Raw genomic sequence first — 13,920 nt, 5'->3', positions numbered from 1 at the left:
ATTATTATCATTTATATCCCTTAAACATATCCTCTTATACCTATCATTTTAACCAACATATGACTCATTCATTCATATAATCCAAATATAATCATATAAAACATGTAATATAATTCACAGCACAAAAGCATATAAGTCACATGTAATAAGTTTATTGTTATCTCTTTATTAGCCCATATACACATGTGATAACTGTAGATATGTGAGTCTACTGAGGTTGTGCACTATGCTGTCACCACAGCTCATATGGGGTCCCACTAGGGGTTATGAATTTTGTCCCAAATGACCTATGTACTGTATTTATCCTAAATGACCACTCCTTAAGAACCATATACATATTTCAATTGATCATATATGTGTCTCACAAGACCCTGTAAATATTCCAAAGAATACATATATGTCCTGAAGGACCACGTAGAACCCTCGACTCTTGGCATGCCAACTATACCTCTAGCTCTCTTTACACATAACATGGGCATTAGCAATCTATCATGTCACATATTCACATGTACATATCACTGTTCATATGAGTTCATAATCATATGTCACTTATCTTATAACATTTCCCATGTGTTCATATAAAATGTATATCATTTTCATCTCTTGTTCACATATGTTCATGTATATCATATATATCACATATGCACATAGATCATTTTCATATTCATATGTACATACAAGAACAAATCAATTCATATAAACAAACATACACACACTCATATTAAACACAAGTTACTATTCATAAATTCATACGCAACGCTATAGGAAATAGACTTGTCGCAAGTCTTATTTCCATCAACCATCATATACTATCGAATATGCACTCACCTTAGCCTCACTAAGTTTCAATCCATTTTTATAATTTCCCCTCTTGCGATCGAATCATAACTTGATAATCGTTCTGGGACTTGTGCGTGTTCGATATCTATATAATCATACATTGATACATATTAGTATCCAATTGATATACTATAATCTATCATTTCTTAGACCAAAAGAAAGGTTTATTTCTATTTCCCCTTGAAGTACATCGATGCATTCTACAGTGTATCGATACATCTCTTAACATGTGCATCGATGTACTCCTTATGAATCGATGCACTAATTGCTTTCGATGTTTCTATTTTTAAGGGGTGCATCGATGCACTTCCTGTGCATCGATACACACTGAACAATTTCTAGAAATTTACCCTTGATGCATCGGTACACATTGAATGTGCATTGATGCACATAGCCCATAATTCCAATTTATGCCCGAAAATCCACTCTTTTTAACTTAATAACTTCATATATCACCCCCTTTCTTATTCTTAACTTACATACTCATATTCAAACTCGTTCCTATTCATTAATCACCTATTTAACATCAAAATCCTATTCTCCATATGTAATTCAAGAATTACACTAAATTTTCAACATGTTCCATATTCAATTCTATTGCTTCTCACTTCTTAATTAGACCTTTGACAAGTCAAATTCATCCTTAGAACTTCACAAACCTTTTTTATAATAAAAGTTCATTTATAAACTCTTAATAGAAATTCATTTCTAATTCTCTCTTCTTGGTGTTTTAAACTTATATAAGCTTTCCTTAAGCTTATATAACCCCCAAAGACTCAAATCCAACTTAAAAATTCAAGAAATCAATAGCTAAATCAAACTTACCTTTGCTCTTGGCTTCCACGAGAAAAAAAAAAGAATAAGAGAACTCTTGAGAAATCTCTCCCTTTTCACGTGGTCCCCTTTTCTTATAAAGAAAGAATAATAATCTCACTTGTCAATTGACTATTTTACCCTTTAATTCATTCCATAATTACTAAATAACATTCATCATATATTTCCAATAAATCGTTGAACTATTAAATTATCCTACTTTAGTCACCAATTTTTGAAATTTTTTAATCTAGTCACTAACCCGATATTAAGGATGTTACAATATCACTTCATGATGTTACACAATCATTCTATATAACATAATGTACACATATACACATCATACCTTATTTCCATCATAATCTTATTATATTATCCATATTATTATCATTTATATCCTTTAATCATACATTTTTATCAACATATGACTCATTCAGACCATACACAGATCATCATATCAATCATATAATACAGTTCATATCACAAAAGCATATACTTCACAAGTACTATCTTCATTGTTATCTCTTTGTTTAGCCCATGTACACTTTTGAGAACTATATATATGTGAGTCTATTGAGGTTGTGCACTATGCTGTCACCACAACTCGTATGGGGTCCCACTAGGGGCTATGAAATTTGTCCCGAATAACCACTATGAAATATCCCGAATGACCACTTTAAATCTCTCGACTCTTGGCATGCCAACTATACCTATAGCTCTCTTTACACATAACATGGACATTATCTTTATATCGATTCACATCTTCATATAATCATATGATTCACTTATCACATATACTTTCTCTTTCATATAACTCATGTCATATATCACATGGCTCTTTATCTCATTCTCATATGATCACATAAGTCCTTGTTACGTAGCTTATATCACATATTCATATAATCACTTATGTCATTACCATATAGCTTATATCATATTCTCGTGTAATCACATAGATCAATTAAATCAGTTTACATAGGTTATCACACAAACATGTATTCATATATTCATATCCCCTAGTTCATGTTACTTGCATGGTTTCTCATAAACATATATATCATATCTTATTCACATATTTTTCTCATATAATCTATATTATATGATTCATATCTTATTCTTATATAATCCTGCATATCAACTATGTTCATTCACTTAATCTCTTATATTCATATATCACATATGCATATTATTCATTATATAAACATATATTCATAACTACACAACATATAATTCATAACAAACACATGTTCATGTTCATGAATTTAAGCATAACACTATAAGAAATAGACTTGTCGCAAGTCTTATTTCCATTTTATATCATATACAATCTAATATGCACTCACCTTGGCATCACTTGCTATTAATTACTCATATGACTTATTTTCTCTTTTGGATCAATTCTAATCTTTCAATCATTCCGGAACTTGCTCTCGATCGATATCTACACAATCATATATTTATACTATCAGTATCCAATCGATATACTATAATCTATCACTTCTTAGACTGAAAGAAAGATTTATTCCATTTCCCATTGAAGTGCATCGATACATTCTATAGTGTATCGATGTATCCGTTAACATGTGCATCGATGCATCCGTTAATATGTGCATCGATGCACTACCCATGCATCGGTGCACAAATCACCTTTGATGTTTAATCTTAAGGGGGTGCATCGATGCACTAACTGTGCATAGGTACACTCAAAGCCTTCGATGTTTCTTCTTTAAAGAGTGCATCGGTACACATTGAATGTGCATCGATACACTTTGCCCAAAATTTGTATTTTACGCCCGAAAATCATCAACTCTTCATTCAATTCTTCTATTTTAAGCCCTTATCATGTTATTAAACTCAACTACCATTACTTAAACCAACTTGTATTCATATAAACCATCTACATCTTCCATATCTCATCCTGATTCTTAAAATTAAGAATCTTATTAAACTTTCAACTTTGTTATTAATCCTTTCTAACTTTATAAATCTCTTATTATTAGTGATGACAAGTCAAATTCCTTTTCAAATTTCACTTATTAACTTTTTCCCATAAATTCATCTAAAAACTCATTTCCTTTAATCTCTTCTATATCTTTCATCTTGTTGTTTTAGAACAAATTAAGCTTTCCTTAAGCTTAATTATCATCTAATGATCATAACCCAACCTTAAAATCAACAATTAATCAACAAACAAAGAAACTCACCTTTGAGCTTGGAGATACGGGAGGAGGAAGAAGAAGAAAGAAAACTCTGGAGAATTATCTCATTTCCCACGTGGTTCCCTTATCTTATAAAGGAAAATAAAAATCTTACTTGTCAATTGACCATTTTACCCTTTAATTCATTCAATAATGACCAAACAACCTTCAACTATATTTCCAATAAGTCATTGAACTATTTAACTATTCTACTTTTATCATCAAATTTCAAAAATTCTCATTTTAGTCACTGACCCAGATTTTGGGATGTTACAATTAAGGTATGGGGCTAGGGCGCACTCTTCTATATGTCAGTCGAGCGGCTATCACAATGCTGTTGATAAATATATTATGGAGCATATGAAAAGAAAGGAATTGGGTGTAGCGTTAGGAGGTAATGCGATGGATTTGCTGAGTGAGCCTTTCGATGGGCTGCCGAGCAGGGATATTCTTGGGTGTTCGGCCCCAAATTCATATGTAGATACTCGGCAGTCCCAAGTCTAATTCCGTCAATCTAAGGCCTCTTGATGTTTCGAGTTCTGAGCAGGTGCCGATCAATAGGTTTAATAGGAAACATAATAAATTTGGCTCACTACTGGCTCACTACTGGATATTCAAGACAAAGTTCTTTCGAAAGATGAAAAAATAAAAAGAGATCGAGCATTGAAGAGATTAAAATTGTTGAAATCAGATCTAAATTCCTCTGAATTATCTGGTAGTTCACTATCTGATTCTGATTTGAAGAAAGGTGGGTTGTGTTTGTTGAAAAGGAGTGACACGGTTAATTTGAGGTTGTACGAGATTTGTTTTTGAGGTTGGTGCATGACTGCCTGAGACTGTGTGGAGTCCAGGGCTGTGTTCTTTGAGATTATCCACTGATTTTACTTCCAAAGGGTCTTTTAGAATGTTATTGTTGGTTATAATGTGTTGGGTTGAGTGTTGTTAAATGTCAAGGTCTTATGTAACACGTTCAGTAGGTATGGGCGTTTGTGTGAGTTGTGGTGCGATTTGGGTTGGAATGGTTTGTTTCTCCGTGTTATACTATATTTTATTCTTTTCCACCTCTTGGTTCACTCTTTTTCCTCCAATTAGGGATAGGGATGTTTTTTAATGAGGTTCATGAGGTGGTGTACTTTGCATTTATTCTAATACAAAGTACCCCTTTTACAAAAAAAAAAAAATAGAACGAATGCACCATTATCAAATGTTTGGATAAGTTCAAATTATATAAAAATCTTCGAATTTCAAATCAAAATTAAGATGACCAAAAAATCGATTCGTCTTATGCCCATCCCTTATAAGGAGCATGATCTTCCCAACCACATGTTCACGATGATTCAAGTTGTTTCCTTTTCCTTAATTTTGAAATGCAATTGAAGTGGAAATGAAAGATGTTTACCGTCCAATTCTCATGCACTAAAGACCCGGTGCTTTCTTTTTTTACTTTGCGAAGAAAATTAATCATTGTTATGAAGACTGTACATATGAATGGTGGAGGACCACCTTGGCATAGTATTCATGAAGAAACATTTAATATATATTTGGAATTGTTTGAATTCAAAATTTGTTCATTAAATATACAATAATATTAATATTTTATGAACAAATATTAAAGCTTTGTTTTCTTTTGTAGATAAGTAAATAAATTTGTTCTGACTTTTTCACTTGGAATCATGCTGGAAAAGATTGAGGAAGTTAACATCGTATATGGGTTCCACGTCGTATTTTTATATACTTATAATCGGCTATGGATCTTTTGTAATTATCCTCTTCAATTTAGGACATAATAAACATGCACAAATTAAGTGTATGATATAATTAAAGAATTATTGTTATTCATTAAAATTTTAGATTCGAGCATTGTGGATATAGAGGTATAACTTTTGCCAACACTCATTGACATGGTTAAGATATCTTTAAACATATGTTATCTTGTATTTATTCCAAAAATATTACGATGTTAATGTGATTTGGGACGAATTTATCTTAGAAGTGAGAGGGACAATTGCCCCCTAATTTTGATGGTTTAATTAGTTATACACAATTAATATTTTTAAATCATTATAATTAAGTCCTTGCCCCTCCTATAGTTAAATAGTTTAATTATATTTTAGGACCCTTTCAATTTTAAAATCAATTTTTAATTTTTATGGTTTATTTCACTTTAAAGACGTTACTTATTTTAAAATTAAACAACTTACCCATATTAGTTCATAATACTAACACAACATTCCACATATGATTGATGGCGTTACTCGTGGGGTTTAATTAGTCTTTTAACAAATTTAAATATTTATTTACTTTTAAAAGAAAGATGTTAATGGATTCAAAATAATTTAATCCACACCCAATAAGATTTAACTTAAAACTAAAAGTTCGAAAATATTATGAACAAAAAAACATTTCATATTTTTCGTGAAAAGGGAAACAAATTTGGGGAAGTGTAAGCAATGATTGTGAGAGTTGCATGAGGGAAGTAGAGGCTGTGGTAGCACCAAGCATGCAATCTAACCTTCTAAATTTTAAATATTTATTTATCAATTATATTTTATAATTTATTAATCAATTATTTTAAATTAAATTTTATAAAAGTTCATTATATGATGATCAATTATAACCCAGTTTATTCTATTTATAATATTATGATATTATTTGTCTAATTTAAAGAATATAATTTTTCATCGTTCTACACCAATCAATTGTAGGTTAATTTTTAAATATTTTGGTGTTTGATATTTTAAACAATCGGTTAACGTGACTAATTGATTTTAAATTTTATAAATTATTCTTTTTTGAGATTATAATTTTTTTATATTTTCTCTTTATTTATTTAATAAAAATAATTATTGTTATCATTTTAAATAAAATATTATATTATTTATTTTGATTATTATTACTAATACCATTAAAAATAAATATATCAGCCTATAATTAGTCGATATGTGGGAAGAATAAAATTCTTAAATTAAATTAGAAAATAAGAAAAAGTTTTAACTTTAAATTAAATATAGTTAAGGGACTAAACCACAGATTAACCCTATTTTTTTATCACATGTTTTTGTTCCTTTTTTCTTATTCATCGTTCATATGTTTAATAATTTTTATAAATTAATTTAAGATTTTTGTTCTTATCATGTTTCGAATGTCGATTAATTATTGTTTGCAATTTTTTGACGGTTTAGAACCAAAGGTTAAAATGGGTATCGAAAATAAAACGTCAAGGGTCACTTTTAATTAATTTTTTAAGGGATAAAACAAGAATTTAAATATAGTTTATGATATACAAATCGATCAGTCTCAATGATTAAAGAATTGTTTTTATATATTAAATATAAAAGTTATGAAGTAAATTATTGCTTAAATCTTTAATTATAATATTTTTTAAATTATTTGTAGTGATATAAGATAATGTATGTTCAAATTTTTTCTTAGTTATTGATAACATACATACACTTGCAAACGTAACTGCGAACGTAAGATCTCTAAAGATAACAATAATTATTTTTATATATGAGGTTGCGCAATAAATTATAAATTATAAAAAACTTAAATCAAAATTCCATATAATATTTATATACAATAAGATTTGAACCGAGTATAGAAAGATTAAATATCTTAATCTTTGACAAACTATATTAAAACTTGATTAGCAAGTTAAATATAACGATAAGGACTTAATTAATGGTTAAATTATTTTGAAGGACTTTTACGTAAAGTCCAATTATTGATAACGATAAGGGACCCTCGTCATCCTCTCTCATGGGTTTAATGCCATATGTCAAACTGAAATATTTTAGTATTTTTATTATAAAAATATTATAACTCTTTTATTATATTTAAAAAAATTATTTTAATATTTTTATTATAAAAATATTTTAATTATTTATATTTGAAAAAAATAATATTTTAATTTAAAATATTAAAATTATTATGGGACAATTTAAATATTCTTTAGGTCATTTTTATTTTTAAACTCTAGAAAATTAATCATTCACTTGTAATATTTTTAAGAGTTTTTTTTATTAAATTAGGATAAGTACATGACAGTACATATTTAAAGATAAATTTTAATATCTCGATATTAATCGTTCATATTCTTGATATTTATGGTGATTACACACTAAATATATGTACAATATTATATTAGAGACTTCAAAGTCATGGTCAAAGACGCACAAAAATTTTAAAGAAAAATTCATAAAAACGATGAGAATTCAATTAATCTTTTAGACTTAGAACAGGAGTAAACGTTTAATTAAATAAAATGATATAAAAATCATAAATAATATTTAAATTTCTTTAACAATTTTAAAAAATATTATAATTTATATAAAATTTATAATTTCATTGTATTTAAAAAATTCATCCAATAAAATGTACATTGTCTAAAATAATTCCTTATGTTTAGGATGAATATATTTACTTAATTTTAAAATTAATAAAACATTCAAATTTAAATATTTAAACTTACTAACTATAGCATGAACATTTTAAATCAAAACATTTATAATTTAAACAATGTAAAAATATATTTACTTAAAATAAGAAAAAGGAAATTCATAGTCAATTATAGATTTGACCATGATTTGCAATAAAAACAAATTTGATGAGCAGAGCAGGTAGACAGTCAATTATTGAATTAAAAGACTTGACAGTTTTCTTTCTCAGCAATCATTAATATATAAGACAATATTATTGAAAAAAATAATCATAAATATAAACAGTAAAATAGATAGGGAGAATAAAAAATAAGTTTCACTACACTCATGTGAAATAATGCTGGAAAACTTTATAACTTCGATATTATAATTAAACGATCGATAAAAAAAATTAAAAATTAATAGAAAATAAAAATATTATAGATATAAAGAAAAATATATCATAAAATAAAATTATTAAAAATTAAAAGAAAAAAAGGAAAAAGATGTAAAAATAAATAAAAAAATATAGACAATGAACGATCAATACCAAAATTAATACTACCGTCTACCAAGTGAAAAAAAAACCTGGAGCAAAGAACAAGCCAAGCTAAAGAGAAAACTCTTTTAGCATATCCATATTCATAATTTTCTATTAAGCTTTTTACACGTTTAATATTAGCCAAGTGTGAAGTGACCTACTTTTCTTAGTTTTAAAATTCTACATAATTAATAGGGTACAGGGAATATTCCCGGGAATAAAATAAGAGAAACTAAATTATAAGTGTATGAAGAATATAGGGACTGAGTGAGAAATTAAACCAGAAAATAATATAATAAAAAGATGTCAAGATAGGTAATTTTCATTTCGTGTATATTCCCCCCGCCCAAAACCGCTCTTTCTCTCTCTTTCCAGTCTTCACTCAAAATATTGGGGGAAAATTACTAGAAATATCGGAAAATCTTGAAAGTAGCAAATTTGATCAGATCAGAAACAGTCCATGGCTGTCTGCCTTCAGTTATTTTTTGTTTGAAGGAATAAAAATATCTGATTTGAGTTTCGTAATCGAACTCCGAGGATAAAGAAATGCGCTTGATCTGTTTTTGGTTTCGTTCCGAATACTTCCAAGTAATTATTCGAACGGGAATCCCTTTTATTTGGTTCTTTTTGAAGTGAAATAGTTTGGGTTTATGTGTCGACGAAAATTGCTATTTTTCTTTTAAGTGGTATGCGACGGTTTGTTTTTTAGGGTTCTTTTCAGTAATTCATATCTCTAGTGGAAGATTATGTGGTTTCTGGTGTTTTGATTGCCTAGATTAGGGTTAGATCTGATCGGAGCTCTGTGTGAGTTTAACAGATAATTGCACGTCGTAATTAATTTGAATATTTTTTGTTCCTCTTTATTTCTTTTACTAATAGATCACGCTGATCAATTTATTTTAATAGAAATAAAGCTCATTTATAAAGGTTTGGTAATTGGCATAGGATTTAAACAAGCAATAAATTTTGTGCATATTTCAAAGAATCTGACATTGGATTTTAACTGTTCGAAGGGAGCAAATTTTACGTAGGCTGATGTCACTAGTTTGAACTTGAAGTTAAGCCGTGGGCTATTTTTCTCAGCAGGTTGTTTCTTAACTGAAAATCTCTTTCTTGTTTCCTTGTTACATTGCTTTTTTTTCTGACGCTCATGTTCTGCAAAAGTATATATTCTGTATGCTATATGAAGAAGTAATTGTTAACATTTGATTCCCATATGCTTTCGGTATCCTAGTTTACTTGAATGCTTAAAAACTTAAATTTATGTCCCCTAGAAGCTTGTAGTTATTTTTATTTGAGGAATTTATTCTTTTACGGTGTTATGTAGGAATCTATTTTCTTAATGCGCTTTTGCTCTTTTTTCTGATCTTTCACCTTGGCAGTCAGTCGTATCTGATATTTTTGCACGGAACCTATGATAATTAATCATTCTACATTCTCCTCTTTAATGGTTTCTTCCTTCTTAACTTTAGGAATCTATTAGGAAGACAGGTGCTTGGATGGGATGAGCAGCTGCACTACGAGTGTTTAGTGGATAGCCAATACTAGTTTCTATAAAGTTTACCTGGCTGAATTATGGCATCTGCAAGCCTAGGAAATGGAGGAGTGGGTAGTTCCAGGTCTGTTAATGGTTTCAAAAGCTCGTCTAGTTCTGTTGATTGGCTGGGGAGAGAAATGCTTGAAATGAAACTCAGAGACAAGGTTGACAATGATGAAGACAGAGTAAGAAGCTCAATCTATAGGTCCTTAGTATTTTACTTCAGAACTTCTCAAGCAGCTTTACAATGGCAATGCTTATTGAGAATATAGTAGTCTGACTAACAATCTCTGCAAGAGGCTTCTCTATTTGTAGATAATCCTTTATGTTTTACCCATGCAGGATAGTGAACCAGATATAGTTGATGGAGTGGGTGCTGAAACAGGACATGTGATAAGAACAACCATTGGTGGTCGAAATGGTCAATCAAAACAGGTTGAAAGAAAATAAATTAGCGTGTAAAATTTTTCTTGCATGATTCTGTAATATATGTTTTATCAACCTGCATTATTCTCAATCTAATCTATTTTTGGCTGGATTGACAGAATGTTAGTTATATTGCTGAGCATGCAGTTGGAACTGGTTCCTTCGGTGTTGTTTTCCAAGTAAGTAGTTCTATAATACTCTTGATCAAAAATATTTTCTTGACTTTGTTAAGTAGACCATAATCTTGAATGAGTTGACTGTTTCCTGCAGGCAAAGTGTCGTGAAACTGGAGAAATTGTTGCCATCAAGAAGGTTCTTCAAGATAAGCGCTACAAAAATAGGGAGTTGCAGATTATGCAAATGCTGGATCATCCTAATATTGTTGCTCTTAAGCATTATTTTTTCTCAAAAACAGACAAGGAAGAACTCTACCTCAATCTTGTTCTTGAGTATGTACCTGAAACTATTCATCGTACGGCCAGAAGCTACAGCAGGATGAACACACGAATGCCTTTAATATACGTTAAACTCTATACCTACCAGGTGCTTCTCTGTCCTTTTAAAGCATATCCTTATATGTTATATTGATATGTGGAATGATAGGGTTGGAATATATTTCTCTCCCAGCAACCTTTTATTGGGTAATTGAGTGGTTCAGAGTTGTTTCAGAAATGGTATATATTTGTCATGATTTATTTGGTGTTACTGCTAAATCATATGGTAATGAAATGAGAAGTCATCTTTCAGTTTTTGGTTTAAACTATAGCATTCACATTAGATAGGTCCAATATTCATGATTCTCTAGCTTTTCTTTTCCCTTTCTTCAGTTTGAACTTTAAAAAAAATTATTCGATAGAGTTGTAGCTAATTGTCTTCTTTTGGATTGCAGATATGCAGAGCACTTGCCTATATACACAACTGCATTGGTATATGTCACCGTGACATCAAACCTCAGAATTTACTTGTAAGATTCTTCTTCTATGGTGTACAGAGCACATGTTTTTCATGTAATAGAGTACACTCTGAATGTAATTGTATTGTTTTGTTAATAAAACTGATCAAGTCTCTTGACCATATTTATAAAAACCTGTTATTTACTGGCTGCCTTTATTCATCATTGCTAAGATGTACAATAGTTATGTTTTTGAGGATTTTATATGTTTATTATTATTTGTTTTCTTTATATGAGAGAAATGTTATCTGGTTAGAGGTTATATATTTGGAGCCACATTATCCTTGGTTTGGTGAGATTTAACTTCTGTGTTTTTCCCCCCAGGTGAATCCACATACGCATCAGTTGAAACTTTGTGATTTTGGGAGTGCAAAAGTGCTTGTAAGTTTTCATGTAATAATAATTGTTGGTGCTGAATCTTGTTTCATCACCTGAGTTAGCATGAATTCCTTGTTCCAGGTGAAGGGAGAACCCAATGTTTCTTACATCTGCTCAAGATATTATCGAGCTCCAGAACTCATATTTGGTGCCACTGAATACACAACCGCTATAGATATATGGTCTGCTGGTTGTGTGATGGCTGAATTGCTTCTTGGACAGGTAACTTCAGATTAATTTGTTTAATAAGGGTACTGTTACAAAGTTATTATTCTCTTCATTAATTGTGTTTCTGATTGCTACCATACAATGCAGCCACTGTTTCCTGGTGAAAGTGGGGTCGACCAACTTGTTGAAATCATTAAGGTGATTACATCTTATCATTCCTTCACTTTTCTTGGAGTACTTGTTTTAATGCATTATTAACCTATTAGTTACTTTTGACGTTTGTTGCCATTTGAAAACCTATTGAAGAATATTACATCTCAACAACATTAGTTTTTGATAATTATAGACTTCTTTTTGCTTAAACTTGGTTATGTTTATAATGAAATTAAAGGTACCCTGGGGTGCTTCGATGAACATTATAGATAACTTGACATTTTCTGACTTACAAATGAGTTTTTACAGTGCCCCTTAATTTTATAATATATTTTCTTTTCAATAATTCCTTTTCACGAATAGAAGGAAATTCAAGCCAAAATTTAGGATTTGAGTATGTCCATTGCCAGTGAAGGCAGTCTGTGTCAGAACAACTTCTTTTGCCCTATACTGCCCCTATCTGCATTGTTTTTGACACAATGTCTGGAAACATGTACATCAACGTTTCCCTAAGGATGTGTTTTGTAATGTCTATGAGTTTGAATGTTTGTTTAGGTTTTGGGGACTCCAACCAGGGAGGAGATGAAGTGCATGAATCCGAACTACACTGAATTCAAGTTTCCCCAGATAAAGCCCCATCCATGGCACAAGGTATGTGTGCTCTTTTCTCCTTTTCTATTTCTCACGCTTTGCTTATCATAAGGTTTCCTATCGAACTTAATAATGCATTTTCTTGCAACAGGTCTTCCAAAAGCGTTTGCCTCCGGAAGCAGTGGACCTTGTCTGTAGGTTTTTTCAGTACTCTCCCAATTTGCGCTGCACTGCCGTAAGTTATATGATACTCTTGCTTCTGCTGTACTGAGTAGTAATGGTAAAAATATCATTCAGTAATCGGCTTCTTTACTTATCTTTCAATGGCAATGTTACTGCAGTTGGAGGCTTGCATTCACCCGTTCTTTGATGAACTGAGGGATCCGAACACTCGACTTCCCAACGGCCGTCCGCTCCCACCACTCTTCAATTTTAAGCCACAAGGTGAGTTTCACTCGGTAGTTAGAAGCATGTTTTGCCATTAAGATATATGTGACTACACGTATGCAGTATCTTTAAATTAATTGCAAATTGTGGAGAAGCAAAACTTTAAATACATGTTGGTTGAATTCTTGCTTACTCTGTGTTTCCCTTTACATTGACAGAGCTCTCGAGCGTCCCCCCTGATGTTGTGAAGAAACTTATACCGGAGCATGCTCGTAAGCAGAACTTATTCATGGCACTGCATACTTAGTAACCTTTCGGAGTTCCTTGCGCTTCTACCAGCCAATAGCCGTGCCATGCCGTTTTCTTTTGTATCATCGTATGTATAAAGTAAAAAAAGAAATGCCCCATACCCGTATCGTCCCTGTTAAGAAAAAAACCAAAAAGTGAGTAGAACAAAGGAGAACCAAGGCTTTGATTGCTGATGAACCTGCTTTTTTATTATATATTTTTTTGTCGGA

The 13,920-nt window shown here is 30.7% G+C and overlaps 1 protein-coding gene across 1 annotated transcript; it reads left to right on the top strand.

The window, feature by feature from the left end:
• The first annotated feature begins 9,155 nt into the window (after positions 1-9,155).
• On the top strand, positions 9,156-13,920 carry LOC120134742 (shaggy-related protein kinase kappa-like). Its single transcript, XM_039151180.1, has 13 exons — positions 9,156-9,398; positions 10,294-10,532; positions 10,690-10,782; positions 10,893-10,952; positions 11,044-11,316; positions 11,663-11,737; positions 12,050-12,106; positions 12,185-12,325; positions 12,419-12,469; positions 12,980-13,075; positions 13,167-13,250; positions 13,357-13,459; positions 13,621-13,920. Exons 2-13 carry the CDS (start codon positions 10,386-10,388, stop codon positions 13,707-13,709), a joined length of 1,269 nt encoding a protein of 422 aa, XP_039007111.1. The 5' UTR covers positions 9,156-9,398; positions 10,294-10,385; the 3' UTR covers positions 13,710-13,920.

Source organism: Hibiscus syriacus, unplaced genomic scaffold, assembly GCF_006381635.1.
Source record: "Hibiscus syriacus cultivar Baekdansim isolate YM2019G1 unplaced genomic scaffold, ASM638163v2 tig00110597_pilon, whole genome shotgun sequence".
Taxonomy (NCBI): domain Eukaryota; kingdom Viridiplantae; phylum Streptophyta; class Magnoliopsida; order Malvales; family Malvaceae; genus Hibiscus; species Hibiscus syriacus.
Note: the sequence above shows the minus strand (reverse complement) of the source record. Positions and strands in the feature narration are given on the sequence as shown.